The 23,759-nt window shown below is 42.4% G+C and overlaps 2 protein-coding genes across 13 annotated transcripts in view; one reads left to right on the top strand and one right to left on the bottom strand.

The window, feature by feature from the left end:
• NBR1 (NBR1 autophagy cargo receptor) overlaps window positions 1–12,950 on the bottom strand; it is a 31,992-nt gene extending 19,042 nt beyond the window's left edge. For 2 of the 3 annotated variants that reach the window (XM_032322967.1, XM_032322969.1), the window contains exons 1-5: window positions 12,121–12,250; window positions 7,670–7,780; window positions 4,622–4,684; window positions 3,726–3,744; window positions 2,426–2,448 (exon numbers count right to left, since the gene is read on the bottom strand). In XM_032322967.1, coding sequence (XP_032178858.1) covers window positions 2,426–2,448; window positions 3,726–3,744; window positions 4,622–4,684; window positions 7,670–7,771 — 207 coding nt within the window. In that variant the 5' untranslated portion in view covers window positions 7,772–7,780; window positions 12,121–12,250. Of the gene's footprint in view, window positions 1–2,425; window positions 2,449–3,725; window positions 3,745–4,621; window positions 4,685–7,669; window positions 7,781–12,120; window positions 12,251–12,475 lie in introns of those variants that run through there. The other variant, XM_032322968.1, reaches the window with a different exon arrangement.
• Window positions 12,373–23,759, top strand: part of BRCA1 (BRCA1 DNA repair associated) — a 68,190-nt gene continuing 56,803 nt past the window's right edge. For 3 of the 10 annotated variants that reach the window (XM_032322957.1, XM_032322958.1, XM_032322956.1), the window contains exons 1-2: window positions 13,070–13,305; window positions 14,230–14,342. In XM_032322957.1, coding sequence (XP_032178848.1) covers window positions 14,233–14,342 — 110 coding nt within the window. In that variant the 5' untranslated portion in view covers window positions 13,070–13,305; window positions 14,230–14,232. Of the gene's footprint in view, window positions 12,437–13,068; window positions 13,306–14,229; window positions 14,343–17,849; window positions 17,869–23,759 lie in introns of those variants that run through there. The other 7 variants (XM_032322966.1, XM_032322965.1, XM_032322960.1 and 4 more) reach the window with 6 other exon arrangements.

Raw genomic sequence — 23,759 nt, 5'->3', positions numbered from 1 at the left:
AAAGGGTCATATAATAAATATTTTAGGCTTCCAGGCCATACAGTTTTCCTCTCAAGTCTGCACAAAAGCAGCCACAGACACTATGTAATAGGTATAGCTAGGTTCCTATAAAACTTTATTTATAAAAACATATGGCTAGCCCACTGGCTGCTTTGACAGCCTCTATTCTAGACCATAAGCCAAAAAGCTGGTAGTAAAATGTATGGTACAGTCTGTGGAAAAAACTGCTCAAGAAATGACTATAATGCAATGTGTCAAAATATAAACATGGGATCTTAAATATCATATAGCAAGTACTATGTAAAAATGTATATTAAAAAGTCTTGCTTCCTGAGACAGGACAGGCTTATAACAACATCTAGACTCTCAAGGTCTGAGTTTTTTTTTTTAAGATTTTATTTGAGAGAGAGAGAGAGAGAACTAGAGCACGCACTCAAGCACAAGTGTGGGGGTGGGAGGCAGTGAGGAGACTCCCTGTTCTGCAGGGCCTATGTGGGGTTCGATCCCACGACCCTGAGATTACGACGTGAGCCAAAGGCAGATACTGAACCAACTGAACCACCCAGGCACCCCCTGAAGTCCGAGATTTCTGACTATGTAAAGAGTGATTATGGGAAAGAACAGTTTTGAAGACCATAGGCTTTTTTTTTTTTTTTAGTGAAACTTCTGAGAACAGGGCAAGAGAAAAGCCAGGAGTTGGACAAAAGTGAAAGGGTGTGGGAGACAAGTCCTTACAACAGCTTAAAAACAAAGAGGAAATGGGGCACACCTGGGTAGCTCAGTCAGTTAAGTGTCCAATTCCTGATTTTGGCTCTGGACATGATCTCAGGGTTGTGAGATCAAGCCCCAAGTTGGGCTCTATGCTGGGCAGGGAGCCTGCTTAAGATTCTCTCTCTCCTTCTGCCCTACCCCCTTGCTCCCCTGCATGCTCTTAAAAAAAAAAAAAAAAAAGCAAAGAGGAAATAGAAGACCACATGAAAACTGGGAAGAAGGAAACTGTGAAGCGTGAGATTGCTAAGAAATGAGTATCTCAGCTAAGAGAAACCAGGGTGGGGCCTGAATGTCCAAAATCAAGAAACTATCTGGTAAATAAAGATTTGTGAATAAAAACCAAGACTGGCTAAACTATTGAATCCAGCGGCACCCACAATGGCAATTTCCACCAGGCAACAAAAAGGGTAAATCCAGCTCCCAGTTTAAAAACATCTTGCCTTGGGGCACCTGGGTGGCTCAGTCAGTTAAGCATTGATTTCTGATCTCAGCTCAGGTCTTGATTTTGAGTTCAAGCCCTTCCTTGGGCTCCACAATGGGCGTGAGGCCCACTTAAAAAAAAAAAAAAAAAATCTTGCCTTTCCCTCCCTAGACCAAAAGTGATTATGGAAAAAAGTTTAGTCATGATTTAGAAGCTCATAAAAGATAGTCAATCTTAATCACAAAGGTGGTAATGAAGGGACAGCTGGGCACACCTTAAAGAACTGACCTGGAGGAAAGCTTTAAATTATTACTGACAAGCAAGAGATAGTGAACTCAATAGTTTGTACCTTAAAGTCTCCCGCATTATCCTATAACATTCTAGAGGAAACAAGGTAAAGTCAGGAGATGAAAAGTGTGAACCAGAAAGCATCATTTCACAGAGTTATTTTTATTTTTTTAACTCTAATTTTAAGTAGGCTCTGCACCCACCGTGGAGTCTCCAGTGAGGGGCTTGAATCCATAACCCTGAAATCAAGACCTGAGCTGAGATCAAGAGTCAGACACCCAACGAATGAGCCACCTAGGTGCCCCCTTTGTATTTTTAAATGCTACAATGGTTATACCAAGACCAGAAATGAGAAGAACATAACTAGAAAGAACCTTTAATAACAGAAGCTGCCTTTTGCTGAGGGGTATGTCCCACTCGTCACACTCTCTCTAAAAATCAGTTCTGCTGTGTTGCATTAGTTTCTGCCCATGGCTACCGGAGTTCAGGTTCTAGTTTTAGTCAATAAATGTTTTTCCCCCAAGATTTTATTTATTTATTTATTTCTCTGCAGTAAAGAGAGGTAGAGAGCACCAGCAGGGGGAGGTGGAGAGGGAGAAGCAGGCTCCCCACAGAGCAGGGAGCCCAATCCCAAGACTCTGGGATCATGACCTGAGCCAAAGGCAGCTGCCTAACGGACTGAGCCACCCAGGCATCCCTAGTCAAGAAGTATTTTTAAAGATTTTATTTATTTATTTGACAGAGAGAGATCACAAGTAGGCAGAGAAGCAGGCAAAGAGAGAGAGAGGAAGAAGCAGGCTCCCTGCCGAGCAGACAGCCCCATGCGGGACTCCATCCCAGGACCCTGAAATCATGACCTGAGCCGAAGGCAGCGGCTTAACCCACTGAGCCACCCAGGCGCCCAAGAAGTATTTTTAAAAGAAAGTAAGATGAAATGACCATTACCTTAAGTGCTTCTTCATACTCTCCTAAAAAGACAAAGAACAAAGAACAGACACTGTGATATTTCTTCACCAGCCCAAAAGATTCTATTTAAGTACTGCCAATCCTGACTTTTAAGAATTTCCTGCTTACAATCCTTATACAGGAGCAGCTGCTACCTTTTGGCTGACAAACTCCCCTCCCATCCCACTGCAAACAGTAACTATTTGTAGATTAGTTCTCTCTCTCTCACGTCCTCCTCTCTTTACTACTGGAGCCTTCCAGCTATGAAACCTCAACCCAGCTGCTTCACACTAGGTTTAGTGACGCTCAGGACGCAAGGGAGTTCATGGGTAGTGTTAATGCAGAGAGACCTCAACATATTGCCGGTTTGGTTCCAGACCACTTGCAAAAAACCAAGTCAAATGAATTTTTTTGTTTCCCAGTGCATATAAAAATTATGTTTCTACTATTTGCAATCTATTAAGTGTGTAAGAGCATTATGCCTTAAAAATAAAAGTACATACCTTAATTAAAAAAAATTCTTTACTGCTAAAAAATGCTAATTATCATCCAGGCATTTAACAAATCATAATTACAGGTCACAGATCATAATAATATATATCATATAACAATGAAAAATTTTGAAATAATGAGAGAATTAGCAAAATGGGACACACAGACTGAGCAAATGCATTTGGAGAAAGTGAGGCAGGGTTGCCGTAAACCTTCAATTTGTGGGGGGAAAAAAAAGGCAGTATCTTCAAAGCACAATAAAGCAAAGCACAATAAAATTATCATCATTAACTATCGTTAGAGCTGGTTAAAATAAGCTTGGTGGGGAGCTAGTCTGGGACCCTGACCTTCATATAGAACATTGTTCCAGGGAAAAAGGCGCTCTAATCTCTGAACAACTAGCCATCTTATAAATAAGTTCTGGAAATACCACTTTATGTTTGTAAGCTGACAGTAATATATGTACCACATCAGGGACAAAGGCAACACCAGGAGAATGGAGTTGTATGTTTGAAGGCGAGGCATATTTTCAGAAGATTAGTGTCTTAAATGTTAAGAGAACCTTCATTAAAGCTGTCCTTAGGGTCCAATCTAAGGCACTAATCTATACACAAAAAACTGCTACAAAATAGAAATTTGCTATGTAACTAAGGTCCAGGCTGAGTGAATGAGATGTCAACTTACTGTATACTAAATTCCACTCTAAAGTAAACACTGCAGCAATATCTGAGTGTAAATGGAAATGTATACACTCAAGAACAGACTAAAGCTTTTAAATAAAGCTGAACAGGTTCTCTCAAGAACTCACCTTGACTATTAATGGATACCTGTAAAAAGACAAAAGCAACAGTGAATTATAAACTTCCTGTCAAATGAACGTTTTTGTCGCTAGGACCAGCCTCGCAGGTAAGATGCACAATCTCAGACTGGGGGCTTTTCCAGTATCATGAACTAATTGTGAATAATAATTAAGGACTTTTTAAAAATAGAGTTTATCTGACAGACAGAGATCACAAGTAGGGAAAGAGGCAGGGAGAGGGGGGCAGGGAAGCAGGCTCCTTGCCCTGCTGAGCAGAAGGCCTGATGCGGGGCTCAATCCCAGGACCCTGAGATCATGATCTGAGCCGAAGGCAGAGGCTTTAACCCACTGAGCCACCCAGGCGCCTCAATTAAGGACTTTTATTGCTTAATTTCTATACCCTCCTTTTATTTCAGGTACATTAAGAGGCAGCATTTATAGTGGTTAATAGCCTGGGCTCTGGAGGCAGAAGGTATGGAATGAACCCCTAACTCCACTATTTCCAAGCTTCTGTGCTTCTGGGCAAGTCACTTAGGTTCTCTGGGCCTGTTTCCTCATGGGTAAAAGATAATAACTAACACTTAACGCACAGTATTGTTATTAGTCTGACACGTAACCACTCAATAAAGGTTTACCATAAACTAAATGGTGGCTTGTGGTATATTTCAACTGTATCACTATATAGTTTTAAAAGTTCTCTCTCAAATTTCCTTCTTCAATGTTGCTTCCTTATTTCTCAATTCCATCTCAGATGCCACCGTCAGCTCAGAACATGCGATTATCAAGTACATTTAAACTACTACACAATGAAAAAACACTAGTCTGAACTTTTCGATTCATAATCACTCTTGAGAAATAAGATCTGTTTTCTGAACAGCTGCCCATGGGTATCATCATATACTTACCTCTTCATTTTCCTCATCCAGGTATTTTATTTGAATAGTGGTCAGATCAAATGAAACTTTTACCTGCAAATGAAATGTACATGCTATATGATCAAGGTATCAAAAAGGCAGGTTGTTAACAGAAACCCAGGAGTCACAAGAGAAAGGATGGGTATATTTCAATACATAAAAATTAAACATTTAAAAGGCATAAAAGAAAAAAACCATGAACAAAGTAAAAAAACAAAGAATAGTTGAGTATTTACAACTCAAAACAAAGGGTTATTATCTGCAATACACAAAGACCATCTGCAAAACTGCTAATTTTTAAGATTTTTTAAAAGATTTTGTTTATTTGACAGAGAGAGATCACAAGTAGGCAAAGAGGCAGGCAGAGAGAGAGGGGGAAGCAGGCTCCCTGCTGAACAGGGAGCCTGATGTGGGGCCCGATCCCAGGACCCTGAGACCCCGACCCGAGCTGAAGGCAGAGGCTTTAACCCACTGAGCCACCCAGGCGCCCCTGCTAATTGTTAAGATTAACAACCCAGGTAAAAGGGGGCAAAATTATATAGAGACTTCATACAAGGGAAATCACATAAGCCCAACAAATATATGAAAAGATGTTCAAACTTAATGGTAGTCAGAACAATGCTAATTTAAGCAATGAGATGTCATCTCAACAGAATGGTGAAGAAAATTTAAAGCTGTGATATCCAACGTTGTCAAAAATTCAGTGCATTGTCATCTATTTATTGACTTATTTTTAAAAGATTTTGTTTATTTATTTGAAACAGAGAAAGGGAGAGAGAGAGAGAGAGCACACAGGAGCAGGTGCAGAAGGAGAGGTAGAGGAAGGCTCCCCTCGCTGAGCAGTGAGCCCCATGTGGGACTTGATCCCAGGACCCTGGGATCATGACCTGAGCCAAAGGCAGCTGCTCAACCAACTGAGCCACCCAGACATCCCTCTTTTATTTATTTTTTAAAGATTCTATTTATTTGAGAGAGAGATACAGAGCATATAAGCCAAGGCAGCGGCTGGCAGAGGGGGAAGCAGTTTCCCTATTGAGCAAGGAGCCTGATGTGGGACTTGATCCCAGGACCCTGGGATCATGACCGGAGTGGGAGGCAGATGCTCTATACCTCAGGGGCTCCTTGTCATGCATTTCTATAAGGTGCTACAGTTGTTCTGCAAAGCACCTGGCAGCATCTATTAAAATTTAAACTTACACGCATTGTGACCCATTAATCTCTCTTTAGGAAACCATCCTACAGAATAGTACGCAAGTTTTATAGACAAAGAGATCTCTCCTGTAGTTTATTATACAAAGGTAAAAAGCAAAACAACAAAAAAACCTATTTCGCCTTGGGGGCACTGAGTAAGTGAAATAACAATGAACTCAAAGATACAGATAACACACTGGTGGTTGCCAGAGGTGGGGGTGGGAGGTGGATGAAATGGGTGAAGGTGGTCAAAAGGTACAAACTTCAGTTATAAAACAAGTCAGTCCTGGAGATGTAATGTACAGCATGGTGCTATACACTGGCGTATACACCTTGCTGTATATCTGAAAACTGCTAAGAGCACAGATCTTAAAATTCTCATCACAAGAAAAATAACTGTCACTATGTGTGGTGATGGATGTTAGCTGGACTTATGATCATTACGCAATATATAAATACACAGAATTGTTATGCCATATACCTGAAATCTAGATAATGTTATAGGGCAGTTATACCTCAATTAAAAAAACAAAACAAAACAAATACAATCTTTCAGTAAGAAACAGTTAAATTATGGTATCATAAAACCAAAATACTACGGACAATCCATACCTTTAAAAATGATGAGTGTGGACCCTTACCTATTGATTGAGAACTGTCTGTAATAAACTGCTGGGGGGAAAGCATGCTGCAAAATTATGTTTATAATATGACCCTAGGACGAAATCTGTATGAACATGAAAACTGTCTTAAGTATATACAGGGCTTTTAACACTGGTTATCCCAAAGAGGTGGGAATAGTGGATGGAAGGAGTAGAAAGATAGTAACTTTTTCTTTTTGTATGTTTGGATTGTTTAACTTCTTATAACGGGCACCTATTACCCTTTTATAATTTAAAATTTACAGTAAAGAAAAAAGGCAAGCTATCAAGCTCATTTAACTACTAGAAAAAGAACACTAACTATATTTGATTTTTAGATCACAAACAGACCCAACTTTCTGGTTAACCACCTGTTTAGGACAGTATGAAGAAGTATTTGCTGGAAAACAGAGAACTAGATCAGATCATCTTGTGAAGTCGCCCTACTATTTTTTTTTCCTTCTTAGTTATCATACCACATGACCAAATAAAAGCAAGTTTTTACCAAAGGGTTCGCTGGATAAACACAGCTGCACAGGAAGTAAAACATTCCCTATTGCAAACCAAACAAAAACAGAAGAGTACAAAGGGCAAACCAAGAGGAGGAAAGGCATTGACAACATAAGAATAGGTAAGTAGCTAAGCACCTGTGGAAGCTTTTTCGGCTAAAAAAATTTTAAGTAGGATCCATGCCCAGTGTGGAGCCCCAAGCAGGGCTCGAACTCACTACCCTGAGATCAAAACCTAAGCTGAGTTCAGAAGTCGGACGCTTAACCAGCTGAGCCACCCAGGTGCCCCACTGCTCAACTTTTAGGTACTCGACCTCTGCCCTAGCAATAAGAACCATCAGCTTGCAAAACATTAGGTCACATCTGTAGTGCTTCACAAACCACAGTGACATAGCTGCTCCAGCAGGAGAACATTTAGCTGTGGCCTGGAAAGGGTAGGGCCCACACCAATTCATTCCTCATGCTGTTTCTAAAATTAACAGCTTTTTAAAGTTCTAACTGCAAATTAAAGAATTTGTGCCCTGGTGCTGGTGGTGGTGACGGTGGTGCACAGCCATATGAATACTTAATCCCCGTAAAAAGTAATTTTCCAAAAGGCCTAGAAAAAGGCAAATAGGACAGCTATGAAACAACAGAGCTAAAAACAGCTGTCTTGAAAAAATTACACTTAAAGGAGGGAGAAACAAAGTAACACTCACCATAGCTTCCACATCAGCCCAAGTTGTATTTTCTGGATCGGAAACCAGAAAGCTTTGAGTTTCATTTTTAAAAGTCACATTTAGAGTAACCTGTGGTTCCATGGTGTGGGGCTAGAGCAGAGAGGATGGGGAAGAGAGAGAATACACATTAGGGCCGGTTCTATAAACTGCATAAATGGGGGCACCTGGGTGGCTCAGTCATGATCTCAGGGTCCTGGGGATCAAGCCCTGCCTTGGGGTCTCTCTGCTCAGATGATGATGTCAAATAAATAAATAAATATCTTTAAAAAATAATAATAAACTGTATAAATAATCACTCAACAAAGCTTGTAAAGACCTAATACAGGTGGGGCCCCTGGGTGGCTCAGTGGGTTAAAGCCTCTGCTTTCGGTTCAGGTCATGATCCCAGGGACCTGGGATCGAGCCCCGCATCGGGCTCTCTGCTCGGCAGGGAGCCTGCTTCCTCTTCTCTCTCTGCCTGCCTCTCTGCCTACTTGTGATCTCTGTCTGCCAAATAAATAAATAAAATCTTTAAAAAAAAAAAAAAAAAAGACCTAATACAGGCTAGGTCAGGAAGACACGACAGTGAGTAAGACAGGGTCTCTGCTCTAATACTATCTATTTAAAATATTTTACTTATTTACCTGAGAGACCAACAGAGAGGCAGAGTGAGTGCATGAGCAGGAAGGAGAGGGAGGAGCAGGATCCAGGACCCTGAGATCATGACCTTAGCTAAAGGCAAACCCTTAACTGACTGAGCCACCCAGGTGCCCTCTTCGGCTATTTATAATCTGGTGGGTTGCATAAAACACATCTATTTTGTTTTTTCTTTAAGATTTTTATTTATTTATTTATTTACTTGAGAAACAGAGTGAGAGAGCGAGCAAGTTGGGGCGGGGTGTGGTCAGAGGAGAGAGACAGGCAGACTGTGCTGAGCACAGAGCCTGACGTAGGGCTTGATCCCCGGAGTCCGAGATCACGACAGCAGCCAAAACCAAGAGTCGGATGCTCACCCAATTGAGCCATCCAGGCGCCCCTTTGTGTGTGCTTTTAAAAAAGATTTATTTATTTTCGAAAGAGAGAGTGCACATGAGCAGCGCGCAAGGCAGAGGAAGAGGAGACTCCCCGCTAAGTGCAGAGTCCCATCAATCCCATGACCCCAAGACCATGATCTGAGCTGATACCAAAGAGTCAGAGGCCCAACCCAGGCACCCCCAAATCTTACTGATAAAAGTCTTAGACAGTGTAAATTTTGGCCACACCCGCAGAAACCATCTAACATTTGCAAAATCCTTCTGGATTTTATGAGACTTAATATGATTAGTTAAGTCAATAGAGACTACCAGTATCTGCTAGTAGTTAGGACAGAACAGTAAAACTCATATAGGTCTCTACCCTCAGGGAATTTACATTCTCATAACTTGAAAGTGACATTCTACATTTTTTCTTGGAAAAGCAGCCTTTCCTAAATTGAGCAACCCAGGTTCTCTATTATATCAGGTTTAACAATTTAGAGGACAAAATACTAGCTAAGAAATTACACCGGGGTAGCAGTCAACACCTTTCATCCAAGTTCATGGGTTTTTTTTTTTTTTTTTTTTAGTAGTTTCACTTTCTTTTCTTTTATGGAGAATTTCATATATAAAAGCAGAGTAATGGACATATAATTAAGAAACTCAAGGCTACCCTCATTTCATTTATACTTCCGTACTGCCCCCACCCAATTCCCCCAACACAGAGTGACAGCAGTCAACTGCTTTAAACTAACTATAGCAATCTTATTAAAAAAAAAGTATTATGGGAAAATTTAAATATATATAAAATAAAGATTAATATATAATGAACCCCTAAGGACCCATCAGTTATCTTCCGTAATTATCATCAACACAGGACTAATCTTATTATAGCAATACCTGATCCCTATTGGATTATTTTGACAGCCATTACTTCTTCCCTAAAATTGAGCATGTAAATCTTAAAGTGTTTTTTTTTTTTTTTTTTAAGATTTAACTTTTTATTTGACAGACAGATCACTAGGAGGTGGAGAAGCAGGCAGAGAGAGGGAGAGGAGGAAGCAGGCTCCCCGCTGAGCAGAGAGCCCGAAGCAGGGCCGATCCCAGGACCCTGGGATCATGACCTGAGCTGAAGGTAGAGGCTTAACCCACTGAGCCACCCAGGCACCCGGAGCATGTAAATCTTAAAAATAAAAAAGGGGGGGGGCTTTTTGAAAACCATGATACCATTATCATGTTGAAGAAGTAAACAATTCTGTAACTGAATATCTACTCTGGTCAGGTCAATTTTTTTTCCTTTAAAAATTCTTTTTTTTTTTTTTTTTTTTAAGATTTTATTTGACAGAGATCACAAGTAGGCAGAGAAGCAGGCAGAGAGGAGGAAGCAGGCTCCCCGCTGAGCGGAGAGCCCATGCAATGCAGGGCTCTGCGATGCGGGGCTTGATCCCAGGACTCTGGGATCAGGTCCTGAGCTGAAGGCAGAGGCTTTAACTCACTGAGCCACCCAGGTGCCCCTAAAAATTCTATTTTTAAGTGGTCTCTACACCCAACATAGGGCGCAAACCTAAAACCCAAGACCAAAAGTTGCACATTCTACCAACTGAGCAGGCCAGGCAACCCTCTGGTCAGTTGTTTTTAATTAAGGATTTTATTTACTGATGAATTGTTAGATGGGTTTGTTCTTAAGACTTCATGAAAAATAGTTTGCTAAAATCCAAACCAAAGTTGTAACAAAAAAGGTCATCTTTTAAACATATTCATCAACAGATCTTTAAAAAATCTCTTCAAATAACCAGATTCTGCTCTAGGCATAGGAGGTAGGAGATGAGCAAGACTAAGTCTCAGCAGTTTGCAGCATACTGGGGGAGGGAGCAAAAGGGTTGAGAAGAGCTGGGTCTGACACATTACTAGTCACGTAATGGTGAGCAAGTCATTTAACCCGTGAGCTTCAGCCTCTTAATTTATAAAATAGGTCAAATAAAAACGGGTGTGCAAGTTCTCTGAAAACGTTACTAAAATGTAAAAATGATTACAATAAATCAGTCTTTAAAAACCAAAATGCAGTGCCCTGTGAAACAATACAATTGAGGCTGTTATTAAAAAGGACCTTGAAGTCTCTGAGGATCAGGGATTTTTTTAATCCCAAATCAATTACCCTCCAATTTTTTCCATTGTCTTTATTTAGAGCCAAGTTTACTACCAAAAAAATATCAGTTTCTGGCACCAATCTGCTGACATCTAGTATTCATTTACATGGAATGCAATTCTTGGGATCCTTAACATTTGGAGAGATTTCCTGTCAACTCCCCAGATTCTTGGGCAAAAAAAGTATCAGGGAAATGAAGTAACTGGTTCAGTCAGCCAAAAAGTAGATATTCTGAAACATGTTCTCACTTTTCCAACTTCTGAGAAACCCTTCCACACTTTTGAGACTCCAGGAGGAAGGAAACTAACTCCCCTTTTCTCAAATTACACAATTAAAATTAGTTTAGTTACCCTGGAGCTCATCCAGCTGGTAAGGCTGATGAGAGAAAACAGGAAGTGGGGGATTCTAGCTAAGCTGGATCATATCCAGGTCTTCATAAAGAACTGCCTATTCTGTTTGGCTTTTATGTGAAAATTCTTTCAGCAAGAGCATTAATCCTGAACTTGTGGAAATACCAGAGCTATGGTTAGGACCATCTGCCCTTGTAGGTTTAAAGCCAGTGAAGTCAGATGGCTGGGACCCAGGCCTTCAGCTTTCAAAACTGTCATTATTATAAGTTCATGCCACTGGCTCACCTCTGCTTGGCACAAAATAGTTTTTCCTCTAAGTCAGTTTTCTCAGGATACCAAAAATCCCGTTAATGAAGCAGACCTGGCAACCTGAGCTTTGATTACTATCTCCACCAAAGGCCTGACAAGCTATCTGGGGGTTAAAATGTGTGACCTTATAGCTGGGTGTTTGACAAAAAGGAAAAAAGGTGTCCTTTCAATACCTGAGGTCCCTGACCAAGGAGACTCCTTTATGAGGTTCTCAACAAGCGGAGGGGGATGGGGTTGGGAGGCTATGGGCAGTGTCATTTTTTTCCCCCCTTGCAGACTTCATCCTAGTCTTCCAGTTATCGTTTCCTAGCACTCCACGTCCCCAAGACAGTGTCACCACCCTCTGAGGACTCTCTCGTTTTCTTTGCTTAGGCCCCCTTTCTGCTAAGGAGTCTTGGCCTTCCATCAGCGGAGGCTGAGGTTCTGAGCCACGGACCCTCCATTTCTCTGGCAGTATCCGGCCGCTCAGCCAGAACGGCTCTCTCATCTGGTCACTGACAAAACCGGCTGCCCACGGACACAGGAAAAGTAGCCCCCTTTTTTTTTTTTTGCAGGATCCCTTCCTTAAACTTCCCTTGGCCCGCTCAGTGGCGACGTGCTACCACCCCTCCGTAACCGCAGCTGCTTTCTTACCAGCTCCCGGCCCCCGGGGGGCGCCTGCCGGAGGCCAGTGCAAGAACCGTTCGCTGCCAGCTCCGCTGCTATCCCTGCGGGGTGAATCTAACATGGCGGATAGAAATAGGGCCTAGTCCCCAGTTTTTGAGTTTCCGACAAGATGATTGGCTCTTACTAGTTGTCCCTCAAAACGATCATCCCACTGATTGGCCAAGCATGCCTGCCAGGGGCGGGGCAGGAGCTGCCAGAACAGCACAACAATAACAAACACTGGGGTAGAGGGGCGGAACTACGAGTGCGCAGTCGTGGTGCGAAGCCCATTTCCCCTTCCCAGGTAAATTCCGCGCCCTCCGAGTTCCCTTAGGTCACTGACCTTAGTGGACTCCTTCCCCGAGACTCGCGGGGCTGGATGGGAATTGTAGTCTTCCTGGGACTTGTAGGTTCTTTAGCCTATTCGCCGCTTTCAAGATACGAAAACCTAACACTCCAATCCATATCTGTTGACGTGCATAAGCGCACGGAGCTCTTCAAACTATCAACTGGTTAGCCATGAGAATCGCGCCCGCTTCCGGTGTCCAAAGCGCCTCTCCATAAGACTACAGTTTCCAAGGAACACTGTGGGGAAGACCTGTCGATCCGCAATGCATCCTGGAAATCGTAGTTTTTCCCACACAATCCTTTTATTTACCTAAACTGGAGACTTCCATGCGGCAGAAATGGTGAGGGAACAGGGCCCCTTTTTTGCGACTGTTTCAGCACTATCTTGAGCTCATATTCGGACTTCAGGTAGATTCCGGCCCTAGTCCCGCAAACTGTGACGTAATAAGCCGCCAGTAGAAGCGTAGAGGTGAGGGGGCAGGGGCCTAACAGAAAACTCCGGGAGAATTCCGTCTCTTCCGTCTCTTTCTAATTACGTAACGAGGGATAGAATGGATGACCAATCGGGAGCCCGGAGAGACTCTCGGCCTCTTTCTGCTCCGCCCTTTCGTAACGGGTTTCGATCTCGTATTCAGAGAGGTTCTCGCTCAGTGGCTGCGGCCAGTTTCCATGGCAACAGGAAAGCGCGGGAATTATAGATAAATTGAAAGTGCGACTGCGCAGCGTGAACTCGCCAAGGCTTTCAGGATTGAGGGTGGTCCGGGGGGTTTTCAGGGAACTGGGTCCCTGCACCCGGGAAGCCCCGACACTTTGCTCTGAGTGAAGGTGAGCGAGCCCATGGGAAGGGAGAGGGTCTCAAGTGTGCTGTGAGAGAGCAAGATGGGTGTTACCTGGCAGGGACCGGCAGAGGGTGGGAACCTAAGAAGACTAAGACGTGAGTCTGGGGAAATCATGGGGATGGGGGCATTTTGTGGGTCTCGGGGCAGCGGAGGCACCGAGGATAAGGAAGGGGGCAGGGTGTGTCCGAGGGGGAGTCCTGATGGCAGGAACTGGAATGTGTCCTGGGGAGCATCATAGTATAAAAAGACCGGCTGGTATATGTGAGAAGGAGATTCTGAGGAGGGAAAGGGGGCAGGAATGTGTCTGAGAATAGGAGGCTGGATTTTGTCGGAGGGACAGCCCTTAAGAAAGAACTGGCTTCATACGCGTTTTTGAGAAGGGACAGGAAGAAAGTAGAGGGGCGTCAGTAGTCACCGATGCTACTGGCAGGGACGTACCTAAAGAGGATCCTGAAAGAAATGCAGACCAGTGGGAAACACAGGGGAAGAGCAGGGGTGGGGAGCGTTGGTTGGTGTTGGGTTTGTTTTTGTTGAGGTTGATTTTCACCAAGAAAAAGAAAAGAGCCAGGATCATTGGAGAAATATGAGGCTGCCATCACTCACCCAGTCATCCCGCTGTGGCTTTTTTTTTTCTTGGAGAGAGAAAAAGACCAAAAGGAAGTTGTTGGAGGCTTTATGGGGGGGGGGAGGGGAGAAGGCAATTTAGATGGTCTTAATTACCAAAAAAACCAGCTTTTAAAATTAAAAAAAAAAGCAGCTTTTGATATTAATTCTGTGATTGGTATGATTTTAAAGCACTCCAGTCTAAATTTCTTGTTTAAAAATCACATTTAATGAAACTAGGCTGTTCTTAGAAACCTTTCAAAGTAATGTGTGTGTGTGCGTACAAATATACACATATATATTTAAGTTTATGCCTCAAAATTCACTGGAACAGGAAGAAATGGATTTACCTGCGGATCGTGTTGAAGAAGTACAAAATGTCCTTAATGCTATGCAGAAAATCTTAGAGTGTCCAATCTGGTAAGTCGACAGAAGGGTTTATTAATTTGAGATTCTTCTTTACTTGATTATATCCTATGCAAATAAGCAGAATTGACCTTGCATATATTAAGAAAAAATTATATCTATTAAGATTAAACTATTAAATTTGCTTCTTTTCTTAACTTGAGAGCTTTGGGAATATAGGAATTTACTCCTTTTTCTCCACTTTGTCTCTCCCCTTCCCCTCCCTTAACACATTCCGCTCCCCTATCTTTCCTAGATCGTAGACTGTCTTGATTGATTCTACTTGGGCTCAGAGATCTGGTTTGGAGTAATTGGCCTTTTCATCCAAGCTCTAAAAACAGCTCAGTCACTTGGAAAAGACATAGTTATTAGTGGCAAAAAAAAATCACAAATGATTTGTGCTTGTGAGTGGGTAGGTCTTTGGTTGAAGTAGCCCTATATATTGAAATAAGAATACTTGGTGGACTGGGGTGCGTGCCTGGGTGGCTCAGTTGGTTTAGCATCTGCATCCCACTCAGGTTATGATCCTGGGATCCTAGAATCAAGCCCCAAGTTGGGCTCCCTACTCAGTGGGGAATCTGCTTTTCCTTCTCCCTCTGCCCCGCCCCCTTCTCGAGTTTTCTCTTTCTCTCTTAATAAATAAAATCTCTTTTTTTTTTTAAAGATTTTATTTATTTATTTGACAGAGAGAAATCACAAGTAGGCAGAGAAGCAGGCAGAGAGAGAGAGAGGAAGAAGCAGGCTCCCTGCTGAGCAGAGAGCCTGATGCGGGACTCGATCCCGGGACCCCAAGATCATGACCTGAGCCGAAGGCATCCGCTTAACCCACTGAGCCACCCAGGTGCCCAATAAATAAAATCTTAAAAAAATAAAAAATATAGGGGTGCCTGGCTGGCTCAGTTGGTAGAGCATGCAACTCTTGATCTTGGGGTTATGGGTTTGAGCCCCATGTTGGATGTAGAGATCACGTGAAAATAAATTTTTTTTAAAAAAGATTTATTTATTTGAGGGGCACCTGGGTGGCTCAGTGGGTTAAAGCCTCTGCCTTCGGCTCAGGTCATGATCCCAGGGTCCTGGGATCAAGCCCCACTTCGGGCTCTCTGCTCAGCGGGGAGCCTGCTTCTCCCTCCCTCTGTCTCTACCTGCCTCTCTGCCTACTTGTGATCTCTGTCAAATAAATAAATAAATAATCTTAAAAAAAAAAAGATTTTATCTATTTGAGAGAGAGAGAATGAGAGAAAGAGAGAACATGAGAAAGGGGGGGTCAGAGGGAGAAGCAGACTCCCTGCTCAGCAGGGAGCCCAATGCGGGACTCTCCACTCTCCCTGCACTCCAGGATCACAACCTGAGCCAAAAGCATTCGCCCAACCAACTGAGCCACCCAGGTGCCCAAAAAGAAAATCTTTTTAATTAATTAATTAATTAATTTATTTATTTTTAAAGATTTTATTTATTTATTTGACAGACAGAGATCACAAGTAGACGGAGAGGCAGGCAGAGAGAGAGAGAGGAGGAAGCAGGCTCCCCGCTGGGCACAGAGCCCGATGTGGGGCTTGATCCCAGGACCCTGAGATCATGACCTGAGCCGAAGGCAGAGGCTTTAACCCACTGAGCCACCCAGGCACCCCCCAAAAAGAAAATCTTAAAAACAAAACAAAACAAAACAAAAAAACAGAATACTCCAAATCATCAAAACCTTTGGCAAGTCTCTGACTTTTTGAGTACGCCTTTATTTTTCTTCATCTATAAAGAGGGAGCTAGAATATTCAAAATATTCAAGGTGTTTTGTTTTTGTTTTTAAGATTTTATTTAATCATTTGACAGAGAGTGAGAGCACAAAGCCAGAAGACAGAGGGTGAGGGAGAAGCAGACTGTCCAATGAGCAGGGAGCCTGATGTGGGACTCGATCCCAGGACCCTGGGATCATGACCTTAGCTGAAGGCAGCTTCTTAACTGACTGAGCCACTCAGGCACCCCTCAAGGTTTTTTTTTCCAGTTGAAACATAATTTATCTACAGTGAAATGCAGACATCTTAAGTGTGCAAGTCAATGAGTTTTGACAAGTGTCTCTATCTGTGTGACCTAGTCAAGATATAGAACAGATCTGTCACTCCAGGAAGTTTTCTTGTGTGTATTCAGGAGCTCTTAATTTGCTGACCCTCCTCGACCCTTAGAGGCCTATGGCTAGAACTTTATTTCAACATAATTGGTTTCTTGTATAATTTTATATTTTTTAAATTTTATGCACATAAAAGCATTATTCTGGGAAGGGTGTTTATGGGATTCACCAGCTGCCAAAGGGGGTCTATGGCACAATACAGGTTATGAACCCCAAGCAGTCACTAGGTAATATCTATGGCATTTGCTAAATCTACAAAATAATTAAAAGCTATACCTTAGGCTGTCTTGGTGAAAAGCCATAAAGGAACCTTAGAAGAATTTTTGTCTACCCTCTTTCATCTTATTCCTTTTATTCTGGTCAATCTGGCCTCTTGGTTTTGTTTTGTTTTGTTTTGTTTTTAATATTTTATTTATTTATTTGACAGACAGAGATCACAATTAGGCAGAGAGGCAGGCAGAAAGAGAGGAGGAAGCAGGCTCCCTGCTGAGCAGAGAGCCCGATGCGGGACTCGATCCCAGGACCCTGAGATCATGACCTGAGCCGAAGGCAGCGGCTTAACCCACTGAGCCACCCAGGCGCCCCTTGGTTTTATTTTTTGTTTTTTAAGTAGGTTCCATGCCCAGCATGGAGCCCAATGTGGAGCTTGAACTCACAACCCTGAGATCAAGACTTGAGCTGAGATCGAGTTGGATACTGGGCAACTGTGTTGGTTAATTGTCAGCCTTTGGCTGAGGTCATGATGCCGGGGTTCTGGGATCGACTCCCACGTCAGGCTCCTTGCTCAGCCGGGAGTCTGCTTCTCCCTCTCCCTCTGCCTCTCACTCCTCCCGCCCCCCATGCTCTCTCGCGTCCGCGCTCTCTCTCTCTCTCTCAAATAAATAAGTAAAATCTTAAAAAAAAAAAAACCACCACTTTTTCAGAGAGGCATTTCTAGACAACCCTATTTAAAGTGATAAAACCATTACCCTCAATACACTATTTCCCTTTCCTATTTTTTACCCCCATAGCTTTTATTACTATCTAACATTCTGTATAATTTGTTTATTCTTTTTCTCTACCCTTATAGGATTTAAACTCCATGAAAGCAAGGGTTTTTATTTCTTTTGATTACTTCCATGTCCTTAGTAGTTAGAGCAATGTACTTGGGACATAGTAGCCACTCACTAAACGTTTGTTGAAGGTATTAAATAATAAGCTAAATTGGTCCTTTGATAGTTTAATGGTTTTTAATATTGTGATGGATAGTGGTGGGTAATATTCAAAAGGTAAATTGGAAAGCTTTATCTATTGCCCCTTTAATAAAGGAGAGTAAATTCAAGTACATTTCTCTTTGTGCTTCAAAGTTGTTTTTCGTATTTGGAGTCAAGTAAATTAGATTAAAGAAAATGCAAGTCGTGTTCCCAGAGAGATACAAGATTTGTAAGTAACCCTCCTCTCCCTTGCCCCTGAACATTTCAGCTAAATAAAAACAAGAGCTAAATGAGATTTATAGCCTACTGTATGAATCATCAGAGCCAGAGAAGCAGGAAATGACAACCGGAAAAAAAAAATTGCTTTTGAAATAGCATAAAACTTACTCATGATATTTACAAAGAGTGATCAGAAAGTCTTGAATAGTGTGGCATCCGGGTCCATTTATTTTATATTTCCACGAGACTCAGTCATAAAAATGTAATGTTCTTTCTCATTGTGGCAAATTAAACCATCAATTAAAAAGCTCAGATATGTAAAAAACAGATGCAAGAATGAAAGTTAATGGTAAATTATCATTTTCAACTAGCAATTGTATGTTTTCCACCCTATTTTTTAAAATCTATTTTCTATTAACAATAGCCTTAGATTTTTTATTATTTATTTTATTTCATTTTCTATATACTTTATATATATGTGTATTTTAAAGGTTTTATTTATTTATTTGACAGGGAGAGAGAGATCACAAGTAGGCAGAGAGGTAGGCAGAGAGAGAGAGGGAAGCAGGCTCCCCGCTGAGCAGAGAGCCCAATGTGGGGCTCGATCCCAGGACCCTGAGATCATGACCTGAGCCGAAGACAGAGACTTAACCCACGGAGCCACCCAGGCACCCCTGATTTTATTTTATTTTATTTTTAAAAAGATTTTATTTATTCATTTGATAGAGATCACAAGTAGGCAGAGAGAGAGGCAGAGAGAGAGGAGGAAGCAGACTGCCTGCTAAGCAGAGAGCCTGATCTGGGGCTTGATCCCAGGACCCTGAGATCATGACCTGAGCTGAAGGCAGAGGCTTTAACCCACTGAGCCATCCAGGCACCCCAAATATATTTCTTTCTTTCTTTCTTTTTTTTTTTAAGATTTTGTTTATTTATTTGACAGAGATCACAAGTAGGCAGAGAGGCAGGCAAAGAGAGAGGGAAGCAGGCTCCCCGCTGAGCAGAGAGCCCAATGCGCGGCTAGATCCCAGGACCCTGGAATCATGACCTGAGCCGAAGACAGAGGCTTAACCCACTAAGCCACCCAGGCGCCCCCCACCCCTGATTTTATTTATTTATTTATTTATTTAAAGATTTTATTTATTTATTTGACAGAGAGAGATTACAAGTAGGCAGAGAGGCAGGCAGAGAGAGAGAGAGAGGAGGAAGCAGGCTTCTGCTGAGTAGAGAGCCCGATGCAGGACTCAATCCCGGGACCCCGAGATCATGACCTGAGCCGAAGGCAGTGGCCCAACCCACTGAGCCACCCAGGTGCCCCCGATTTTATTTTTTAAAAGATTTTATTTATTTGACAGAGAGAGACAGTGAGACAGTGAATACAAGCAGGGAGAGTGGGAGAGGGAGAAGCAGGCTCCCCACTGAGCGGAGAGCCCAATGCAGGGCTTGATCCCAGGACCCCAGAATTGTGACCTGAGGCAGACGCTTAACTACTGAGCCACCCAGGCGCTCCTCTACTTGGGTTTTTAAACTAAAACTTTTCTTCTCTTCATTGTTAAACTTTAAACTCATCCAAACGGAAAGTTCTAGGATGAGAATCATACCTACTCTACTTTTTGTTCATTTGTTTAATAGTGTCCTTGGGTCGCCTGGGTGGCTCAGTAGGTTCAGCATCTGACATCTGCTCTAGTCATGATCTCAGGGTCCTGGGAATGAGCCCCTGGGCAAGGGCTCCCTGCTCAGTAGGGAGTCTGTTTCTCCCTCTTCCTCTGCCCCTACCGCCCCCGCCCCCCCGCCACTCATGCTCATGAACTCTCTCTCAAATAAATAAAAAGTTTAAAACAAAAAGTGCGCAAAACAGTATAATTTTCAATCGTGTCTTAATAAATGATTCCTGATTATGACTGGAAACAGTGTTCCAGTAGCTAAAGGGTAGGCTTCCAGCTTTTTTTTTTTTTAAAGAGTTTATTTATTTATTTGACAGAGAGAGAGAACTTCAGCCTCTCCACTGAAGAGTGAGCCCAATGCGGGGCTCGATCCCCATGAACTGAGCTAAAGCTGCTTAACCAACTGAACCACCCGGGCACCTTCCCCCCACCCCGCCCTTCTAAAAAACATTTTATTTATTTATTTGACACAGAGAGAGAGAGATCACAAGTAGGCAGAGAGGCAGGCAGAGGTGGGGGTGGGGTGAGGCGGGGAGAGGGTGGGAAGCAGGCTCTCAGCAGAGAGCCTGATGTGTGTGCGGCTTGCCCTGAGATCAGGGCCTGAGCCAAAGGCTTAACCCACAGAGCCACCCAGGCACTCCGTGGGTTCCAGGTTCTTTGAGATCCCTTGAGCTAAAATACCTTTTGTTAGCCTCTCTTTAAATTACCGATGTTGTTTATTTCTTTCTTTCTAACTTTTTACACAGGACTCTATAAAATTTTTGACTTTCAGAAGAGTTTGCTAAAATGTGTATCCTGGTAGGTGGTGGTGGTTTTCAGCTTATCTTTCTAATCACTTACACCCATGCTGGAAGCCCAAAATTCAAATACAGTAAGTCTAAAATGTTGCCGAAACAAGAAGAATTTAAAATATTTGAATCACTTTCATAGTGAACACTTAGTTTCATCAGATCTAGAAGAGGACTTTTTTTATTCCCATTCCCTCTTCTTCTTTTTTTTTTTTTTTTTTAAAGATTTTATTTATTTATTTATTTGACAGAGATCACAAGTAGGCAGAGAGGCAGGCAGAGAGAGAGGGGGAGGCAGGCTCCCTGCCGAGCAGAGAGCCTGATGCGGGGCTCGATCCCAGGACCCTGAGACCACGACCTGAGCCGAAGGTAGAGGCTTTAACCCACTGAGCCACCCAGGCACCCCCCTCTTCTTTTTTTTTGTTAAGATTTTATTTATTTATTTGAGTGAAAGAGCATGAGTGGGATGGGGGGAGAGGGGAGCAGCAGGCAGAGGGAGAAGGAGGCTCCCCGCTGAGCAGGGAGCCTGATGTGATGCTGGACTTGACCCCAGGACCCTGGGATCATGGCCTGAGCCAAAGGCAGATGCTTAACCAACTGAGCCACCCAGAGGCCCTTTTCCCCATTCCCTCTTCAAAAGCTTTTTTTCAACAGTCCTTACCTTTTTACATTTCGAAGTTTTCATCCATTTAAAGTTTGTGTTTACAGTATGTTTGTATAGCTCGGCTTATAATTACCATACTGAAACATAATTATTTCAGAGTTGAGTCAGTGGTGAGAATGAAAGCCATCTGGTATCATAGCTAAATCCAATTTTGCCTTTACTGAGAATTTCTTTGATATGTAGCTTATCTGAGGATTTGTGATTTAGTAGCAAATCAGAGTTCCCTTTGTCGGTGGTTTTTCTCTTTAAAAATCACATTAGGTCCAGATAATAATTCTCGCTTTGGTACAAGTCATCTTAGGTTGTGAACATTTTCCTAAGTAACATTTAATTTTATTCTGACAATAACCTCAAGAGACTGTTAGAGTGGGTAACAGAGAAGGAACCCGGGATTCGGGTCGAGGGCTTGGCCTGAGGTCACTCTGCTAATAAAAAAAGAGACCGGGTAGTAGAAACCTGGCCTTCTGACTTCCTGTGATATTTTCTTCTCTGTTACCTGTACTGCGTCAGAAACCGTGTGATCACAAGAGTTGTGTTACCAAACCTTTCACAACGAGGCTATTGTCCCCCAGCTTTTCTTGGGATCCTTTTCTAAAAAGTGAAACACGTAATGAAAAGACCCACATTCCTGCCACACACAGATGGCCTGTTGTTTGATGTCCTGGCTGAACTATACCAAAAATCAGTTGCTGAAGTTCTCATTCAGAATAAAAGATAAAGACTTAAAATCGCCTATAGATTCCTACCTGCTCAGGTTCCCAGATGCCAGCCTGACCTCTTGTACTAGTGCTTGCCCCATGGCCTGCTCCCTGACCTTCAGAAATACCAGGCAGGGACCTGCTCAGAGTCTGCCTTCTCTGTTCCCTCTGCTGGAATGTTCTTCCCCCAATGATTGCACAGCCTGTTTCCTCACATTATGCAACTGTCTGCCAATGTCATCTCAGCGAGGCCTTTCTTGGTCACTCTGTATACAATGTCCCCCACCCAGCACTCTCTGTCCCTGTTACAGGTCTTTATTTTCATTTTTAGCTCTTATTCCCATATGTTCTTGTTTAATTCTTAGCTGTCTTACCATAACCTGAATGAAAGTTCTATAAGGACAGGCTGTTTTGTCTCCTGCTCTACCTCCCCCTCTAGGAATTGTACTTGTGTATAATTCCTTGTTGTATTAGTAAGTGAAATAATCTCAGGAAGATACTAAGATTTTGTGAATAGACTGGTAGGGATGGGAATTTGGGTGACAAAGTTTTCTTTTCTCAAAATTTTAATAGTTTTCTAAATTTATTTTTTTATTTTCTAAATTTTCTATGGTGAGTATTTATTACATTGTTTTTTTACAAAGTAAGCACAAGCCAAGCATCATGTACCTCCTAAAGTGACATAATAAGTCCTAGCACACAATACCACCTGTGAAATGTTTTTGTCAAAAAATTGAATCTGGGGCACCTGGGTGGCTCAGTGGGTTAAAGCCTGTCTTCAGCTCAGGTCATGATCCCAGGGTCCTGGGATCAAGCCCGGCTTCAGGCTCTCTGCTCAGTGGGGAGCCTGCTTCCCCCTTTTTCTGCCTGCCTCTCTGCTTATTTGTGATCTCTCTCTCTCTGTCAAATAAATAAAATCATTAAAAAAAATGGTACAGATCAAATGACCTGCTTTTTAAAATAATTGACAAGGGGGAAAAGGGAAGTGAGATCTATAGATTAAAAGATACCTAAGATACATCAGTCAAATGCAGTGCATGGATCTTGTTTGAATCCTGATCTACATAGATATTAAATTTTAAGAGACAGTGAGGGAAGTTAGCATATTGTATATTAGATGATAAAAAGGAATTATTATTTTTAAAAAATTCATTTATGTATTTGAGAGAGAGAATGTGGCAGGGAGGGACAGAGGGAGAAAGAATTTTAAGCAGACTCCATGCTGAGCACAGAGCTCAATCTCATAACCCTGAGATCAGGGCCTGAAACCAAGAATCAGACACTTAAGCAACTTTCCACCCAAGTGCCCCTAAAGAAAATTATTATTACTATTATTTTTAGGATTTTATTTATTTGACAGAGACACAGCGAGAGAGGGAACACAAGCAGGGGAAGTGGGAGAGGGAGAAGCAGGCTTCCCACTGAGCAGAGAGCCCGATGTGGGGCTCGATCCCAGGACCCTGGGATCATGACTTGAGCCAAAGGCAGACGCTTAACGACTGAGCCAACCAGGTACCCCGAAAATTATTTTTTGAGAGTAGTATTGTTTCATGGTTACCCTAAAAAGATCTTTGCCTTTTAAAAATATGTTTTGAAATATTTATAGATGAAATGAATGACTCCTGGGATTTATTTTAAAATGATCTGGGCCTTGTTTGGGTGGGTGTTTGTACAGATGTAGTAAGACTGGCTTTGAGTTGATAATTGTAACTAAGTGATGGTACATGGGGTTTATTTTACTATGTTATTTGTGTAAATGCTTGAAATTTTCCATATTAAGAAATTTAAGGAGTGGGTATGCCTGCCTGGGTGGCTCAGTCAGTTGAGTGTCTGCCTTCAACTCAGGTCATGATCCCAGGGTCGTGGGATCGAGTTTCGAGTCTGGCTCCCTGCTCAGCTGGGAGTCTGCTTCTCCCTCTGCCTGCAATTCCCCATGCATATCCTCTCTCTGACAAATAAATAAAATCTTAAAAAAAAAAAAAAAAAAAGAAAGAAATTTAAGGGGTACCTCTCAGGCTCAGTCCATAGAGCACGAGACTCTTCATCTCAGTGTGGTGAGTTCGAGCCCCACATTGGGTCTAGCGATTACT

This window comes from Mustela erminea, chromosome 18 (assembly GCF_009829155.1).
Source record: "Mustela erminea isolate mMusErm1 chromosome 18, mMusErm1.Pri, whole genome shotgun sequence".
NCBI classification, from domain to species: domain Eukaryota; kingdom Metazoa; phylum Chordata; class Mammalia; order Carnivora; family Mustelidae; genus Mustela; species Mustela erminea.
Note: the sequence above shows the minus strand (reverse complement) of the source record. Positions and strands in the feature narration are given on the sequence as shown.